General features: G+C 45.0%; 1 protein-coding gene across 1 annotated transcript in view; it reads right to left on the reverse strand.

Annotated features, from left to right (window-relative positions):
• The window catches only part of LOC139268174 (BMP/retinoic acid-inducible neural-specific protein 3-like), a 219,815-nt gene that overhangs the window by 33,757 nt on the left and 166,742 nt on the right, over nucleotides 1-19,316 (reverse strand). Inside the window, exon 5 of the mRNA XM_070886225.1 lies at nucleotides 2,891-3,127. Within this exon, the coding sequence (XP_070742326.1) occupies nucleotides 2,891-3,127 (237 nt within the window). The remainder of the gene's footprint in view (nucleotides 1-2,890; nucleotides 3,128-19,316) is intronic.

A 19,316-nucleotide genomic window follows, 5' to 3' on the forward strand; every position in this document is an offset into this window, starting at 1 on the left:
CACTTTACTAGTTACATCCTCAAAAAATTGTAGAAGGTTTGTCAAGCATGATTTCCCTTTCATAAATCCATGCTGATTTGGACCGATCTTGCCACTGCTTTCTAAATGCGTTGCTATTGCATAGAAAGATGATCCACTGCGACTTTCAAATGCTCATTGCTGGTGAGAGGTTGAGCTAATCACCCACCAAGTGCGCATCAATTACACTGAAAAATGTTACAGCTGGTGCAAACAAGCACAGGAGCCTGGTTACACAGCGTAAAGTGAGGGCGGGGGGTGGGGGTGGGGTCGGGGGGGTGGGGGGGGGAACACGAGAAAATTGTATAAATAATTAAAAACAAACAATGTGTATCAACCTACCAGGCAGCTATAAAGGCTCCATTTGAAGAATGAGATAATTTTAATCTTTATTTTTTAATCTTCCACTAAATAACCTGTACTTATTCCAAAGTATTCCCTGTGCTTTTTAAAGCCAAGTACTGCGCTTGTCAAATAAATATTCACACTGTTTAATTTATAAGTTGAATGATGTCGGGCATTGGAGATTTCTGTTTCCTGATTGGCTAGTGAAAGGAGCACCGTTCCACGTGATCCCACATACGCTCACACACAATGGTGCGTCCCTGGGATCCATGGGCCACTACGCTGCGCATAACTCCGCAGCGTTTCAAAGGCAGTTTCAAAGGAGGGCCTCACACCAGCTAAGTGCGCAGTTCGTTCAGAAGTCAGCAGTGTACACCTTAGCTATGCTGCTGTAATGTATGCACCTGTGAGTATGCTCACAGGTTGGTAGAGCTGTTAACTCTGGGCCCTGACTCCGTTAGGTGTGTCGAGGAGGCTCAAGCACATGGGGAGATCCCGTCCGAACTGACCCCCATCCGGACGGAATTCCTCATCGGCGCCAAACCCCGGAACCTCCCTCGGAAGGCGGCGCCTCACAACTTGAGCCGCCTCGGGGAAATCCCCTCCGTGCCTTTCAGTTCTGCGTGGAGGGGTTTCCTGTACGGGCTGCTCCTGCACACTCTCAACCTTGCCATCCTCGTCTGCCGTCCGGACACGCCTTGGCACACCATCTTGCCGTCCGGAGGAGGCGGGGGTCCCCGATGGAGTGCACTCTATGCGGGAGTCCGCCCACTAATTATTGGGGACTTGGCCTGGAGGGTGGTGCACGGAGCAGTCCCGTGCAATAAATTTTTAAGCCGATTCACGGACTCCCAGGCCACCTGCAATTTCTACGGTCTGGAAGAGTCCGTGTTCCATGTTTTTATCGAATGCACGAGGTTGCAGCCCCTGTTTCGTTATTTAAAGGGGCTGCTCCTCAATTTCTGGTTGCACTTCAGTCCCACACTCCTGATCTTTGGGCACCCTGTGCGGAGGGGAGCGGGTAGGTCCGAGGGCCTCCTCGTAGGACTGCTCCTGGGCACGGCCAAGGGTGCCATCAGCCGGTCCAGGCAGCGGGCGGTCGAGGGGGTCGTTCAGCCCGACTGCCTGCCTCTCTTCCGTGCTTACATCCAGACTAGGGTGTCCCTTGAGATGGAGCACGCGGTGTCCACCGGTACGCTCATGGCCTTCCGCGAGAGGTGGGCGCTGGAGGGACTGGAGTGCATTATCACCCCCGGCAACCAAATTTTAATTTGATTTTGCATGTTTTAAACTTTCATTTGTTTTAATTGCCGGGGTTTTAGTATCCCCCTCCCCTTTTATAGGGGGCACTTGCAAATTATATGATTTTAATGCCCAAAAAAAAAATCACAAAAAGAAACCTAAAAAAACCCAAAAAAAATCACAAAAAAAAAATGGGCAGCTAAAAGTGTCTGGAGTGTCCCCCAGATCGGGGGGCACTCGATCTAATGTTTATTTTGTCTCCCCCAAAATGTGGTAGAGCTGTTGAGTTGGGAGTGGCTTAGCAATCACATGATGTTCACAAGACTCAATAAAACCCCAGCCAGTTGGGTTCAGGGGATCCACAATGAGGCAGGTGGTTGTGAGCCTGGTGGATGAACTGGTAATGTGTAGTATGATTGTCAAACCTTTGCTAATAAGCCAACTAGTTCTTAATAACAGTGTGTTGCTATGAATTCTTATGCAAATAACTCATGAAGCAAATACATTACAGCCACCGACCGCAATTTTAGGGACATTATTGTTTCCTTTGTTATCCCTCCTCCGTTTTGTGATCTTACTCCACTTCCTTTAACCTTATTCAAACCTGCCCCCAATTCCCTGTCATTTGGGTTCTGGAACTGGCTACCAGAAAATACACAAACGTAGCCCAGGTTCATTCCGCTCGTGCTGTATTCTCCCATGCTCTGGATCAGCTTGATGCCTTTTTGCATTGGGAATGCTTCAGGCGTGGGAGCCATCAGCATAAACCAGGCCTTACCAATTCACTCCTGTGGCACATCTACACCTCAGCACATTGTGCCAGCAGGCTGCCAGATACACGCAGCACTTTGAATCTGGATTAGCTCCGTGTTAACTTTCTGCCCAGGGTCACAACCCTAATCGATGTATGGCTCAAGCGCTATTCTCTGGGAATGCGGCAACACACTGCAACCATGGAATGGGAGCCGTGTTTGCGTAAGTATTCCCAAACTGTGTGCCCTCCAGTTTCAGTCAAGGGAAGTTGCCAAGTGAGAGCCAGGTGTGGTGAGGGTTTGAAAAGAAATCAAAGTATCATGACCCAATTTAACTCTACCCAACTCTGCACATTCTAAAGATGATGAAGACAAGCCACCACTAAATCTCTGAATTCTGCAGCGAATTTCATCTCAAAGTGTGACCTCTGCCCCCCTGTATCGCCCACTATTTTGAGTTAACGCAAACTCCATTAGTGAACTGCTAAGAGCTCCCAAAGTGGGTGCCAAGCCAAAGAAAAGCTGCTGCTCACCTGACACTTCAAACTCATTGTTGTAGTTGGTCCAGGTGTTCGTTATCCACAACAGGTTGTCCTCCATGGCTTGGATGTCCATGTAAGGGCAGTTGCACTCTGGGTATTTGGGCGTACACTGGCACCAGCAGTCATGGTCCTTGCAGATAAAGCTGCCCTCGGAGTTACAGGCGATGTAACTGAGAGCAGCCTCGACAAACCGCTCGCGTAGGTGCTCTGGCAGAATGGTCTGTAGGCCTGGAAGAGCAAGGACAATGAAAAGTCAGACACGCACACCAAGGGGCAGAAAAACTAGAAACATGTTTTCACCACAGCTTAGTAGTAAATATGTGAGACTGAGTCGTACACTCCAGGAGACTGTTGAGTTAACTTATCTCAGTCAGGGTAATGCCAGGGACGCTACAAATGGGCTCAGCACCACTAAGACAGAATTGCATTTATACAGTGCCTTTCACAATGACCAGACATCTCAAAGCACTTTACAGCCAATGAAGTGTAGTCACTGTTGTAATGTGGGAAACGCAGCAGCCAACTCCCACAAACAGCAGTGTGATAATGACCAGATAATCTGTTTTTGTTATGTTGATTGAGGGATAAATATTGGCCAGGACACCAGGGATAACTTCCTTGCTCTTCTTCGGAATAGTGCCATGGGATCTTTTACGCCCACGTGAGAATGCAGACAGGGCCTCGGTTTAACGTCTCATCCAAAAGACAGCACCTCTGACAGTGCAGCACTCCCTCAACACTGCACTGCAGAAACAGCCTAGATTTATGTGCTCAAGTCCCCTGGAGCGGGATTTGAACCCACAACCTTCTGACTCAGAAGCGAGTGTGCTACCCACGGAGCCACAGCTGACACTGAACTAAGCTAGGGGAAAGGGCGGAGGAGGCGAATCAATCAAGGTTCCCCCTGCTGCAACACTATCTTGATCTTTATAAAAATCTGCACGGATGGAAGTCAGGGGAGGGCAGAAATGGGCTTGGCTGTAATAAGCTCCAGCATGGCACCTTGGGCCAGATACCAGAGGGCTGCCAGTGTCTATGGAACCCTATCTCACTATGAGTCACTGAGAGCTGACAGTATCATTGGAACCATCTCCCAGCATAATTCAATGATGGCTACATGTGTCCATGGAACCCTATCCCAGCATTAGCCACCAATGGCTACTCTGGCATTCATCAGAGACTAACCATCTCACCAATCTACATACGATAGCAACGGTTTGCAGAATACAACATCAACCACGGCCAGAAATTCAACTAAAACTACTTATCCTGCCAATCTGCTTCTAATCGGACAACCCACAAGTATTCTCAGCAAGATATTGGATTTTAAAATACTTCATAGTATTTTTGCATTCAGTGCTGTGTTGAAGGAGTACTGTATTAGCGGAGGTGCCGTCTCTCGGATGTGGTGATTTACCAAGGATCTGTCTGCCCTCTCAGGTGGATGTAAAAGATCCTATTGCCATGGCACTACTGGAAGAAGAGCAGAGAAGTTCTTCCGGTGCCCTGAGCAATATTTCTCCCTGATTCAACATTACTAAAACAGATTATCTGGTCAATTATCTCATTGTTGTGCTCAAATTGGCTGCCATGTTTCCCGACATGGCAAAAGTACTTCATTGGCTGTGAAGCATTTGGGACATCTTGAAGTTTTGAATGGTGAGATACAAATGCAAGTCCTTTCTTTAATTTACTGTGCTAATTTGTCATGCTCAAAATCACAATTTCACTTTGGAGGGCAAAACTATTATAATGTGTTCAAAAATTGCAAAGTATTTGAAATTGCAAAGTATTTGATGAGAATCTTTATGGGTTGACTAAACCTCCCTAATCCTCTCCACTTCTCTGCCTCTCTCCTCTCCTTCAAGACGCTCCTTAAAACCTACCTCTTCAACCAAGCTTTTGGTCACCTGCCCTAATTTCTTCTTATCTGGCTCAGTGTCAATTTGTTTAGTCTTATAATATTCCTGTGAAGTGCCTTGGGATGTTTTACTATGTTAAAGGCGCTATATAAATACAAGTTGTTGTTGTTGTTGTTGACTGAGTAGAAGCAGCTTGGCAGGATAAATAGTTTGAGTTGTGGCTGTGGTTGGTGTTTTACTCTGCTAAATATGGATATCGTATGTATATTGGTGCTCACTTGGCTGGCCAGCCTGTTGTCAGGGAAGGAGGAGGGGCCTCGACTAGTGCTGAGGAAGCCGGGGGAGGGGGGGGGGGGGTGGCGATTAAAGGCCTGCAGAACTCACAGAAAAGAAGGAGGATCTTGGCTTTATTAAGGAAGAGCTTAACTTGTTTAAGGAAGGTAAGTGGATTGGAGTCCATGGGAGACTTGGCTTAAAGAGAACCAACCTGAGGAACAGATGGGGAGAGGGCCTTACTCTGCTTGAAGAGGGGCTTTGGTTGATCCAAGAGGAAATGAGGGCCTGACCTGTATGGATGGGGTAGGGTGAGGGCAGCAGAGTAGTGCGGTTGGGGTTGTTGTAAGTTTTCTCTCCTGGTGGGAGGATGACACACTGCAAAACAAGCAGGCAAAACGAGATTGGTTTAACCGTGTATTCATCATCGCGAAACTCCCTTTGACATGATGCAGTATTACCACTTACAGATAATGGACAGAGTGCAATAATTCCCAGGAGAGTTATATATTGAAATAGCATTTTCATCAATAGACTTCAAGCTAAATCAATGTACATTATTTCCCTGCATTTCAAAACTCCTGAAGCTTGTTATCAAGATATACTGAGCAAAGATTCAACATTGACTCGCTGTGCATCTCCTGTGGATAAACCACAGATACCGATTTCACACAGAACTGGTCTCTGCAGGAGCTATACAGCACCGAAGAAAGGCATGCCACACTCAAATGCCACACAGCAGCAACCTACTCCTGTTAGAAACACAGAAACATAGAAATTTACAGCACTGAAGGAGGTCATTTCGGCCCATCGTGTCCGCGCCGGCCAACAACGAGCCACACGGCCCTCGGTCAGCAGCTCTGAACGTTACATATAAACATATGAACAATGAACACTGGCGGAAAAGTAAAGAGCATCCCGCCCAATCAGTCCACCTCACACAACCTCGATACACCCTGCACCGCAACTTTCTACACTCCACCTCAACCGGAGCCATGCTAGTCAGAGTAGCAATTGGAGGATAACTAAGATGAATATGTGGCTTGAGGATTGGTGCAGAAGGGAGGGATTCAAATTCCTGGGACATTGGATCCGGTTCTGGGGGAAGTGGAACCAGTATAAACCGGACGGTCTGCACCTGGGCAGGACCGGAACCAATGTCCTCGGGGGAGTGTTTGCTAGTGCTGTTGGGGAGGGGTTAAACTAATATGGCAGGGGGATGGGAACCTATGCAGGGAGACAGAGGGAAGTAGAATGGGGGAAGAAGCAAAAGATAGAAAGAAGAAAAGTAAAAGTGGAGGGCAGAGAAACCCAAGGCAAAAATCAAAAAGGGCCACATTACAGCAAAACTCTAAAGGGGCAAAGTGTGTTAAAAAGACAAGCCTGAATGCTCTGTGCCTCAATGCGAGAAGTATTCATAATAAGGTGGACGAATTAATTGCGCAGACAGCAATTAATGAATATGATATAATTCGCATCACGGAGACATGGCTCCAGGGTGAACAAGCTGGGAACTCAACATCCAGGGGTATTCAACATTCAGGAAGGATAGACAGAAAGGAAAAGGAGGTGGGGTAGCATTGCTAGTTAAAGAGGAAATTAATGCAATAGTAAGGAAGGACATTTGCTTGGATGATGTGGAATCTGTATGGGCAGAAAACGCTAGTGGGAATTGTGTGCAGACCACCAAACAGTAGTAGTGAGGTTGGGGAGAGCATCAAACAAGAAATTAGGGATGCGTGCAATAAAGTTACAGCAGTTATTATGGGCGACTTTAATCTACATATAGATTGGGCGAACCAAACTGGTAGCATTACGGTGGAGGAAGATTTTCTGGAGTGTATTGGAGATGGTTTTCTCGACCAATATGTCGAGGAACCAACTAGAGGGCTGGCCATCCTAGACTGGGTGATGTAGAATGAGAAAGGACTAATTAGCAATCTTGTTATGAGAGGCCCCTTGGGGAAGAGTGACCATGATATGGTAGAATTCTTTATTAAGATGGAGAGTGACACAGTTAATTCAGAGACTAGTGTCCTGAACTTAAGGAAAGGTAACTTCGATGGTATGAGACATGAATTGGCTAGAATAGACTGGCAAATGATACTTAAAGGGTTGACTGACGGTGGATAGGCAATGGCAAACATTTAAAGATTACATGGATGAACTTCAACAATTGTACATCTCTGTCTGGAGTAAAAATAAAATGGGGAAGGTGGCTCAACCGTGGCTAACAAGGGAAATGAGGGATAGTGTTAAATCCAAGGAAGAGGCATATACATTTTCCAGGAAAAGCAGCAAACCTGAGGACTGGGAGGAATTTAGAATCAAGCAGAGGAGGACAAAGGGTTTAATTAGGAGGGGGAAAATAGAATATGAGAGGAAGCTTGCTGGGAACATAAAAACTGACTGCAAAAGCTTCTATAGATATGTGAAGAGAAAAAGATTAGTGAAGACAAACGTCCCTTGCAGTTAGATTCATGTGAATTTATAATGGGGAACAAAGAAATGCCAGACCAGTTGAACAAATACTTTGGTTCTGTCTTCATGAAGGAAGACACAAATAACCTTTCGGAAATACTAGGGGACCGAGGGTCTCGTGAGAATGAGGAACTAAAGGAAATCCTTATTAGGTGGGAAATTGTTTTCGGGAAATTGATGGGATTGAAGGCTGATAAATCCCCGGGGCCTGAATATCTGCATCCCAGAGTACTTAAGGAAGTGGCCCTAGAAAAAGTGGATGCATTGGTGATCATTTTCCAACAGTCTATCGACTCTGGATCAGTTCCTATGGACTGGAGGGTAGCTAATGTAACACCACTTTTTAAAAAAGGAGGGAGAGAGAAAACGGGTAATTATAGACCAGTTAGCCTGACATCAGTAATGGGGAAAATGTTGGAATCAATTATTAAAGATGAAATAGCAGCGCATTCGGAAAGCAGTGACAGGATTGGTTCAAGTCAGCATGGTTTTATGAAAGGAAAATCATGCTTGACAAATCTTATAGAATTTTTTGAGGGTGTAACTAGTAGAGTGGACAAGGGAGAACCAGTGGATTTGGTGTATTTGGACTTTCAAAAGGCTTTTGACAAGGTCCCACACAAGAGATTGATGTGCAAAATTAAAGCACATGGTGTTGGGAGTAATGTACTGACGTGGATAGAGAACTGGTTGGCAGACAGGAAGCAGAGAGTCGGAATTAACGGGTCCTTTTCAGAATGGCAGGCAGTGACTAGTGGGGTGCCACAGGGCTCAGTGCTGGGACCCCAGCTAGTTACAAAATATATCAATGATTTAAATTAAGGAATTGAGTGTGATATCTCCAAGTTTGCAGATGACAATAAGCTGGGTGGCGGTGTGAGATGTGAGGAGGATGCTAAGAGGCTGCAGGGTGACTTGGACAGGTTAGGTGAGTGGGCAAATGCATGGCAGATGCAGTATAATGTGGATAAATGTGAGGTTATCCACTTTGATGGCAAAAACACGACGGCAGAATATTATCTGAATGACGGCAAATTAGGAAAAGGGGAGGTGCAATGAGACCTGGGTGTCATGAAAGTTGAAAGTTGGCATGCAGGTACAGCAGGCGGTGAAGAAGGCAACTGGTATGTTGGCCTTCATAGCTAGGGGATTTGAGTATAGGAGCAGGGAAGTCTTAATGCAGTTGTACAGGGCCTTGGTGAGGCCTCACCTGGAATATTGTGTTTAGTTTTGGTCTCCTAATCTGAGGAAGGACGTTCTTGCTATTGAGGGAGTGCAGCGTAGGTTCACCAGACTGATTCCAGGGATGGCAGGGCTGACCTATGAGGAGAGACTGGATCGACTGGGCCTGTATTCACTGCAGTTTAAAAGATTGAGAGGGGATCTCATAAAAACATATACAATTCTGACAGGACTGGACAGGTTAGATGCAGGAAGAATGTTCCCGATGTTGGGAAGTCCAGAACCAGGGGTCACAGTCTAAGATAAGAGGTAAGCCATTTAGGACCGAGATGAGGAGAAACTTCTTCACTCAGAGAATTGTGAACCTGTGAAATTCTCTACCACAGAAAGTTGTTGAGGCCAGTTCATTAGATATATTCAAAAGGGAGTTAGATGTGTCCCTTACGGCTAAAGGGATCAAGGGGTATGGAGCGAAAGCAGGAATGGGGTACTGAAGTTGCATGATCAGCCATGATCTTTTTGAATGGTGGTGCAGGCTCGAAGGGCAGAATGGCCTACTCCAGCACTTATTTTCTATGTTTCTATGTTAACAAATCCATGCTGACTGTCCCTAATTAATCCTTGCTTTTCTAAATGTAGATTTATCTTCTCTTTCAGGATTTTTTCCAATAATTTTCCCACCCCCTGAGGTTAGGCTGACAGACCTCTAATTACTCAGCCTATCCCTTTTTCCCTTATTAAACATTAGCAGTCCTCCAGTCCTCCGGCACCATGCCAAAATCCAAAGAGAACTGGAAAATGATGGTCAAAGCCTCTGCCATTTCCTCTTTTACTTCGCTCAACAGCCTGGGATGCATTTCATCCGGGTCTGGGAACTTATCTACTTTCAAAGCTGCTAAACCCCTTAATACCTCCTCTCTCACTATGTTTATTTCATCCAGAATTTCACACTCCTCCCTGATATCAGTATTTGCATTGCCCCTTTCCTTTGTGAAAATAGACGCAAAGTATTCATTAAGGACCAAATCAACATCTTCCACCTCTAAACAGAGATGACCCTCATGGTCTCCAATCGGCACTACCCTTTCTTTAGTTATCCTCTTGTTCTTTTAATATATTTATAGAACATCTTTGGGTTTTCCTTAATTTTACTTGCCAAGAATTTTTCATGCTCTCTTTTAGCATTCCTCATATCCTTTTTAATTTTACCTCTGAACTTTCTATATTCCTCCAAATATTCTACAGTATTTAGCCGTCGGTATATGACATAAGCATCCCTTTTTTTCTTTATCCTCTCCTGTAAGTCCCTAGCCATCCAGGGGGCTCGAGAATTGTTATTCTCACCTTTTTTCTTTAAGGGTACATGTTTAGCCTGAGCCTTCCGGCTCTCCTCCTTGAATGCCTCCCACTGTTCCGACACTGATTTACCCACAAGTAGCCGTTTCCAGTCCACTGTGGCCAAATTACTTCTCAACTTAGCAAAGTTAGCTGTTCCCCAATTTGGAACTTTAATTCCTCGTCTATCCTTGTCCTTATCCATAACTACCTTGAATCTGACTGAATTATGGTCACTGGCATCCAGGTGCTCTCCCACAAATACCCCTTCTACCTGCTCAGCTTCCTTCATTCCCCAAAACTAAATCTAAAACTGACCCCTCTCATATTGGGCTTGTTAAATACTGACTAAAAAGGTTTTCTTGAATGCATTTTAGGAATTCTGCACCCTCTATATCCTTCACACTATATTTGTCCCAATCAATATTAGGATAATTAAAACCCCCTACTGTTACTGCCCTATGGTTTTTGGACTTCACAGAAATTTGCCCACATATTTGCTCTTCTATTTCCCTCCTACTGTTTGGGTGTCAATAATACATGCCCAGCAGTGTGATCGCCCCTTTTTTATTTTTCAATTTTACCCATATGGCCTCATTTGATGATCCCTCTAATATATCATCCCTCCTCACAGCTATAATAGTTTCTTTAATCAATAGCGCAACCCCTCCCCCAGCCTTTTACCACCCTCTCTATCTTGTCTAAAAATTCTGTAACCAGGAAGATTGAGCTGCCAAATCTGCCCCTCTGTCAGCAATGTCTCTGTATTGGTTATAATGTCATACTCTCAAGTGTCTACCTGTGCTCTTAGCTCATCTGCCTTATTTGCATTTCTCCTTACATTGAAGTATATACCATTCAGCACAGGAAGACCTCCTTGATTACTACTTACTAAGCCTTGTTTCCTCTGTCTTAGATTCACTTTTTACTTATTTGCTTTCCAATTTCAGCTTTTTTTCCTTCCCTATTGAATTTGTTCTCAGGTTCCCATCCCCCTGCCAAGCTGGTTTAAACTCTCCCCAACAGCATTAGTAAAACTCCCCATGAGGATATTGGTCTCGGCGCTGTTGAGGTGCAATCCGTCCGGTCTGTACAGTCCCATCTCCCCCAGAGGTGGTCCCAATGCCTCAGGAATTTAAAGCCCTCCCTCCTACAACAGCTCTCCAGCCACGCGTTCATCCTCTCTATCTTTCTATTCTTGTACTCATTAGCACGTGCCACCCGTAGTAACCCGGAGATTACTACCTTTGAGGTCCTACCCTTGAATTTTCCTCCTAGCTCCCTAAATTCTGCCTGCAGGACCTCATCCCTCTATCTACCTTTGTCATTGGTCCTGATATGGACCACGACCTCTAGCTGTTTACCCTCTCTCCCCAGAATGACCTGCATCCACTCTGTGACATCCTTGACTCTGGCACCAGGGAGGCAAATTACCATCCTGGAGTCACGTCTACGGCCACAGAAATGCCTCTCTGTTCCCCTAACCATTGAATCTCCTACCACTACAGTTCTTTTATTCTTTGTCCCTTCCCCCTGTGCAGCTGAACCACCCGTGGTGCCTTGGACTTGGTTTTGGCTGCACTCCCCAGAGGCACCATCACCTTCACCGGTACTCAAAAGAGAATATTGGTTGGAAAGCAAGATGGACTCACGGGGGGAGTCCTGCACTACCTGCCTAGCGTTCTTCATCCATCTGGTGGTCACCCACTTCTTCTCTGCCTGCACGCTTTTAAGCTGCAGGGTGACCACCTCGAGAAACGTGCTATCCACATAGCTCTCCGCCTTGCAGATGCACCATAGTGACTCCACCCGCTACTCAATCGGCAAAACGTGGAGCTCGAGTAGTTGAAGCTGGAGACACCTCCTTCATACATGGTTGTCTCGGCCGCTCGAAGCGTCCAGGACTTCCCACATGCCGCAGGTCATGCACACCACAGGACCGAGCTCCCCTGCCATCCCTCTATTTTGACTTATCTGGTTAAAAAGAGAAAGAGAATGAGAGATACTTACCAATCAAACAGCTAATCACTTACCTGCCCGGTCGAGGGCTGTGAACTCCTCGCCAGAAGTGAACTCCTCGCTGACCTCCAGGCCTCCTGCTCCTCAGACTCCTGACCTCCCGAACACTTGGATCGCCGGGCCTCCCAAATTCTAGGACCTTCCGGCCTCCCGAACACACGGGGCCTCCCGACTTGGCAAACTCACGGGGCCTCCTAAACTCACTGGTCCTCCTGACTTGCCGAACTCATAGGGCCTCCTGACTCACTGACCTCCCGACTTGCCGAACTCACGGGGCCTCCCGACTCGCCGACCTCCCGACTCGCCGGGATTGTAGGGTGAAGGAATTTGATCCCCCAAAATCGGGTGGATTTGGCTTGGGTAGAAGGTTAAAAAGCTAAAAATCTGAAACAGGATATAACACAGGCACTAAAACCAAACAGGAGCTTTGGCTGCCTGCCTGCCAAGCATGAAAACGAGCAATAGCTTCCAACAAGCCAACTCAGGCAAAAAGGGCAACTGAAGAATGGATACAAATATAAGCCCATGACATGTGAAAACAGGTAATTACACTGCAAGTGCACCAGGACACAGGCTTGGGACTTAAGTTGTAGGTATAGGTATCCCCAAAATTCCTTCTTTTGAATGGGAGGGAAAAAAGTACTGAAGCACACGAAAAACCAAAGGGGAACACAATTATTGAGGTCAACAGATTTATTGTCTGGAGCAATTTGGGGCATTCCCCACCTTGAGAAAATTTAGAATTTTGCCATTTTCCAGTATTTTGGAATCTACAATAAACCTGTTTTTCTAACCAAACAGCTTTATTTGAAAATGATTCTCCATTTTCCATTTTTGGGAATTAAGTTTTACACTTTATAACTGTTTGCTCTCAGTTACTGGGGCAAAACATTTGAATGATTTTTTTTATTTCATTGCATGTGGGCATCGCTGGCAAGGTCAACATTTATTGCCCATCTCTAATTGCCCTTGAGAAGGTGGTGGTGAGCTGCCTGCTTGAAATGCTGCAGTCCAAAGTTCTCCCACAGTACTGACTTCGTCATAGTAATGTGGTACAACTGAGTATAGGTAAGAGTCAACCACATTGCTGTGGGTCTGGAGTCACATATATGCCAGATCAGCAGATTTCCTTCCCTAGAGGACATTAGTGAACCAACTAGGTTTTTACAACAATCTGGTAGTTTCATGGTCACTCACTATTACTGTACTGATACCCAGCTTTTATTGCATTTTTATTTAATTAACTGAATTTAAATCCCAGAACAGCCTTGGTGTGATTTGAACTCATGTTTTCAGATCATTAGTCCAGGCTTCTGGATTATTAGACCAGTAACCTAACCACTGTGCTACCGGTGCCCTTTTTTAAATGGTGTCTTCTGGCCAGGACTATCAGCAGTATATTTGGAATTGTAGCGGAATCATGCCTTGCCTTTTTCTCCCCAAATACCCACTAAATGGCACTGCATTTCTCGGGGGAACTTGGAGCGTGCGCCCCCTGAAAATGTTAGATCTTTGCATTTAAACAATGCATTCTGGTTAACTTTAAACACTGTTAAACTTCACAATTCATAGATTCTTAATCAGAATAAATTTTTTTTAAAACACAGTGTGACATTTAGGTTTTCAAGAGACTAGCCAGACCCAGTTTCCTGCAAAAGCTACTCTTTTCCCCGTGCTTCACCTCATTAGTTTAATATCAAAGTCAAACAAATTAAACAACTCAGAACTCTGCTTGGCAAAGCACTTTGAGAAAAAAGCTGAAGCAATGAGTTTATGCGTGGAGGGAGTGCAGGTGGGTGTATACTCAAAATACAAGTTGGATTATGTGCACTTATCACTGTTGATGGTTCTCTGTAGCCTTGTGGTTGCATACGCTTAAACCTTTATTACCCTTTGCTTTTGCAAAAATTAAAAAAGTACTTTGATAGAGTTGTCAGCTTTTGCCAAGATTAAATAGGGGTGGAACAGGAAGTTCAAATCTAAGCGATACACTTACCACTCGTTACCCGCTCAGTAGCTATTTTAACTGCTGTTTTCTTGGGTGGTTGAGGTGCCTACCTGACTCAGGCTGAAGCCTCATAAATATATGCAGTTGAACATCCCACCATTGGGATAGGATGCCGATGCTATGTTAACTGCCTACAGAGCGACATTCTGCTGAGTAAAATCTAACGGACACCCAGTGGAGGCTTTGTCAGGTAATTTATCTTTGTGGGGCCTTACCTTCCGAGCCCCACAGAGAAAGTCGGGGCGCAGTCGCCCCAAGCAGCCCCCACTTCCCACTCGTGAAACCCTCCCCAACTCACCCACCCTCCTACATATGATTTACCTGATTGTTGGCCTGGCAGCCTCCAGGTCACCTAATCTTTGAGGGCCCAAAGCTGATGAGCTGCCTCTGGATGCCCGTTTTGGATGGCCAGTGGGATGTTAATGAGGCTCAGGTGTTGAAGTGGACCATTTCTCCCACTGCAGCTCCCAGGTGGGCAGCTCATATCTTCATCCAGCTTCTCTCCGGGGTTTTAAATTCTCCCAACAGAAGGCTGTTCCCGTGGCTATAACCCAGACATTACAGAAGGAGATCTCTCCCATGACATATATCCCAGATACTAAGGGGTTGAAATAATGCTGAATGATGTAAGTATTGAGTTGATTTCGAAGGCATTCCTCTGCTCACTATTTGAACAAACATGTGCGAGTTCTCCAAACGGGTTCAAATAATGTAGAGGAAAATATCACTTGGACAGGTTCAAGTGTCAGTTACTGTTACTGCCCAGTGTGACTCCAACATCGGAGACGACACGGAAACATCCTTCTCCAATCAAATACCCAGTCTGTGCCACCCAACTGGAAGGCATGCAAATCTACTTCACACTCTCCAAATAGTTTGCGATGAATATTCTTATTTAAAAATATCTGAGTTTAAATGTAAAATGTCAATAACTAGTTTTGCAGTATCTCAATTGATTTTCCAGTGTATAAATAGAGGTGGTTGTGAATTATAGAAAGTCATAAGAACATAAGAATATAAGAAATAGGAACAGGAGTAGGCCATATGGCTCCTCGAGCCTGATCTGATCTGATCATGGACTCAGCTCCACTTCCCTGCTGGCTCCTCTTATCCCCTTATCCTTTAAGAAACTGTCTATTTCTGTCTTAAATTTATTCAAAGTCCCAGCTTCCACAGCTCTCTGAGGCAGCGAATTCCATAGATTTACAACCCTCTGAGAGAAGAAATTTCTCCTCATCTGTGTTTTAAATGGATGGCCCCTTATTCTAAGATCATGCCCTCTAGTTCTAGTCTCCCCCATCAGTGGAAACATCCTCTTTGCATCCATCTTGTCAAGCCCCCTCATAATCTTATACGTTTCAATAAGATCATCTCTCATTCTTCTGAATTCCAATGCATAGAGGCCCAACCTACTCAACCTTTCCTCATAAGTCAACCCCCTCATTCCCGGAATCAAACTAGTGAGCCTTCTCTGAACAGCCTCCAAAGCAAGTATAAGTCGCTGGAGAAATACCACCAGCGATGTCTCCGCAACATCCTGCAAAAAGCCCTTGGGAGGACCGACGCACAAACATTAGCGTCCTCGTCCAGGCCTGACCACACTTGACCAGCTCCGCTGGGCAGGCCACATAGTTCGCATGCCAGACACGAGACTCCCAAAGCAAGTGCTCTACTCGGAATTCGTCCACGGCAAAGGAGCCAAAGGCGGGCAGAGGAAACATTACAAGGACACCCTCAAAGCCTCCCTGATAAAGTGCGACATCCTCAGTGACACCTGGGAGTCCTTGGCCATAGACCGCCCTAAGTGGAGGGAGTGCATCCGGGAGGGTGCTAAGTTCCTCGAGTATCGTCGCCGAGAGCATGCAGAAGTCAAGCACAGGCAGTGGAAGGAGCGTGCGGCAAACTAAGCTCCCTGCCCACCCTTTGCCTTAACGACTATCTGTCCGACCTGTGACAGAGACTGTGGTTCTCGTATTGGACTGTACAGCCACCTAAGAACTCATGCTAAGAGTGGAAGCAAGTCTTCCTCGATTCCGAGGGACTGCCGATGATGATGATGATGATGATCCTTTCCAAAATATGGAAACCAAAACTGCACGCAGTATTCCAGGTGTGGCCTCACCAATACCTTATATAGCTATAGCAAGACTTCCCTGCTTTTATACTCCATCCCATTTGCAATAAAGGCCAAGATACCATTGGCCTTCCTGATCACTTGCAATACGTGCATACTATCCTTTTGTGTTTCATGCACAAGTACCCCCAGGTCCCGCTGTACTGCGGCACTTTGCAATCTTTCTCCATTTAAATAATAACTTAATCTTTGATTTTTTTCTGCCAAAGTGCATGACCTCACACTTTCCAACATTATACTCCATCTGCCAAATTTTTGCCCACTCACTTAGCCTGTCTATGTCCTTTTGCAGATTTTTTGTGTCCTCCTCACACATTCCTTTTCCTCCCATCTTTGTATTGTCAGCAAACTTGGCTACATTACATTCAGTCCCTTCTTCCAAGTGGTTAAAATAGATTGTAAATAGTTGGAGTCCTAGCACTGATCCCTGCGGCACCCAACTAGTTACTGGTTGCCAACCAGAGAATGAAGCATTTATCCCGACTCTCTGTTCTCTGTTCGTTAGCCAAACCTCTATCCATGTTAATATATTACCCCCAACCCCGTGAACTTTTATCTTGTGCAGTAACCTTTTATGTGGCATCTTGTCAAATGCCTTCTGGAAGTCCAAATACACCACATCCACTAGTTCCCCTTTATCCACCCTGTTCGTTACATCCTCAAAGAACTCCAGAAAATTTGTCAAACATGACTTCCCCTTCATAAATCCATGCTGACTCTGCCTGACCGAATTTTGCTTTTCCAAATGTCCTGCTAGTGCTTCTTTAATAATGGACTCCAACATTTTCCCAACCACAGATGTTAGGCTAACTGGTCTATAGTTTCCTGCTTTTTGTCTGCCTCCTTTTTTAAATAGGGGCATTACATTTGCAGTTTACCAATCTGCTGGGACCTCCCCAGAATCCAGGGAATTTAGGTAAATTACAACCAATGCATCCACAATCCCTGTCGCTACTTCTCTTAAGACCCTAGGGTGCAAGCCATCAGGTCCAGGGGATTTATCTGGCTTTATTCCCATTATCTTACTGAGTACCACCGCCTTAGTCATTGTGATTGTGTTAAGTTCCTCCCCCCCTATAGCCCCTAGACTATCCATTGTCGGAATATTGTTAGTGTCCTCTACCGTAAAGACTGATACAAAATATTTGTATAATACTTGTATGTAACAATGCACTCTGCGGTTTAAATTTCCTTTGTGGGCTACTTTTAGTTCTTTTATGTGAAATTGTTGCCTGGGCTATTTTAATCCAATATTAACTTTTTGAGTATGAAAACAGCACAGACAAATATTTAACACAAACCTCTGAATCAATGCAATAAAACTATCCGCAGAGTATTGTTTGCTAATGGAGTGCAACTCAATACTTCCACGATACTGCACTGTGTGTTAGTGGCTGTAATGCTCCGATATACTTCATATAATATGCAGTGGGATTGACAGTCACACATATAAATTCAGATGCTACTGGAAAAGCAAAGGCAGAGGTGAGCTCTTCTTATGGAAGAGCTACAAATCCAGCTATTAATTCTTCTCTCTGACTGATGGACACATGTAAATAAACATTGGCCAGGGCGTCAGCAGAACTCCCTGCTCTTTTTCAAAAAGTGTTATGGGATCTGAACAGGCAGAGGGGTCCTCGATTTAACATCTCATCTGAAAAATGGCCCCACTGATAATGCTGCACTCCACTGAAGTGTCAGCTTAGATTATGTGCATAAAACTTGGAGGAGACCTTGAACCCACAACCTTCTGATTCAAAGGCAAGCAAGCTAACACTGGGCCAAAATGACACATACAAAGCACAGCCCTTGTGTGCAGCTCCCAAATCATTTTCCAACGTTTCACTTTCTTGGTGTGCTTTCAGTGATGGGCCACAAACGCTCCCTTCCCACTGGAATCTTCTGAATAGCTTTAGGTAGGTAACCAAGGGAACAGCACATCCCCATCCATTGGATACAATTGTGATCAATGCCTCCTTCTGAGGCTAAGAAAGAAAATAAAGGAGTGTGAAACTTATGCCAAGTCAGTCAGCTGGGTTGGCAAGTGAAAGCAGAAGATTGTGATAAAGGAAGACTGTGTATGTGGAAAGCAGTGATGAGTGGGACTCAGCAGGCCTTTCTGTTCAAGCATATTTGTTGTTTTGCTTCTTAATTCAGACTTTGGGTGTTTTTTGCACTCATCAAGGTTATGAATGTCAATGAAACCAAAGGCACCCTCTGGGCAACCAGTGTGAAAATTCTTCCATCACACCCCAACAATGTGTGTAAACCCCCACCTGAAGCGGGCCCAACTCCCCTGAAACATTGTCAATTTGACCATTTTCTACACCAGCCATGGTGAAAATTCTGGGCTTAATTTAAGATGGTCACCACCATCAAGTTGTCTAGTGGCACTCATTGGCTAGGCTCATGCATGAAGAATAGGCACTCAGGTGATGCAATGTAAGGTGGCCTGTGTATGTGGAACCATATCTGAGCAAGAGTTAACACTATCAGTAGAGGAAGGGAATAAACTGAAGGCTACATTTTGTCTTTACTGTATCTGCAGTGGATGGAATCCACTGGCAAAAGTAGAAACGGAGAAAGATTTGGGTCTGACTACCAATCAAATCACCAAAAATATATGTACTAGAAAGCTGCTTTCAACTGATCTCACCGCACCTCAATATGCTGGATTATTATCAAAGAAGGGAATTTAGAAGATGTTAATTCACCTCGAAGCCATTCCAAGTCATTGCGAAGGTGGCCTTCAGAGCATTATCTGGAGTTTTGGGTTACTTGCCTTCAAAAATTAGACACAAGAACTCATGATAATCGAAAAGATAACATAAACAAATCTGTGGGAGACCTTAATACAATTGAAGCTTCTGTGGAACTTCCATTATCTACACTCCTTTTTATCTGACTTCCCAATTACTCTGGAGAATTTGCACAGGGCACAGCAAAACACAAGAAACGGCTCCATTGCAGAGCCTGTCAACATCAATCTCCTGTCAATCATCAATCAACCCCATGGCCCGAGAAAGAGGAGGTGGAGTTGATATTATTTGTAATGTAGGAGCATATGAGTCGGTCATTTAGCCCCTTGAGCCATTCAATTAGATCATGGCTGATCTGTATCTT

This window comes from Pristiophorus japonicus, chromosome 8 (assembly GCF_044704955.1).
Source record: "Pristiophorus japonicus isolate sPriJap1 chromosome 8, sPriJap1.hap1, whole genome shotgun sequence".
Taxonomy (NCBI): domain Eukaryota; kingdom Metazoa; phylum Chordata; class Chondrichthyes; family Pristiophoridae; genus Pristiophorus; species Pristiophorus japonicus.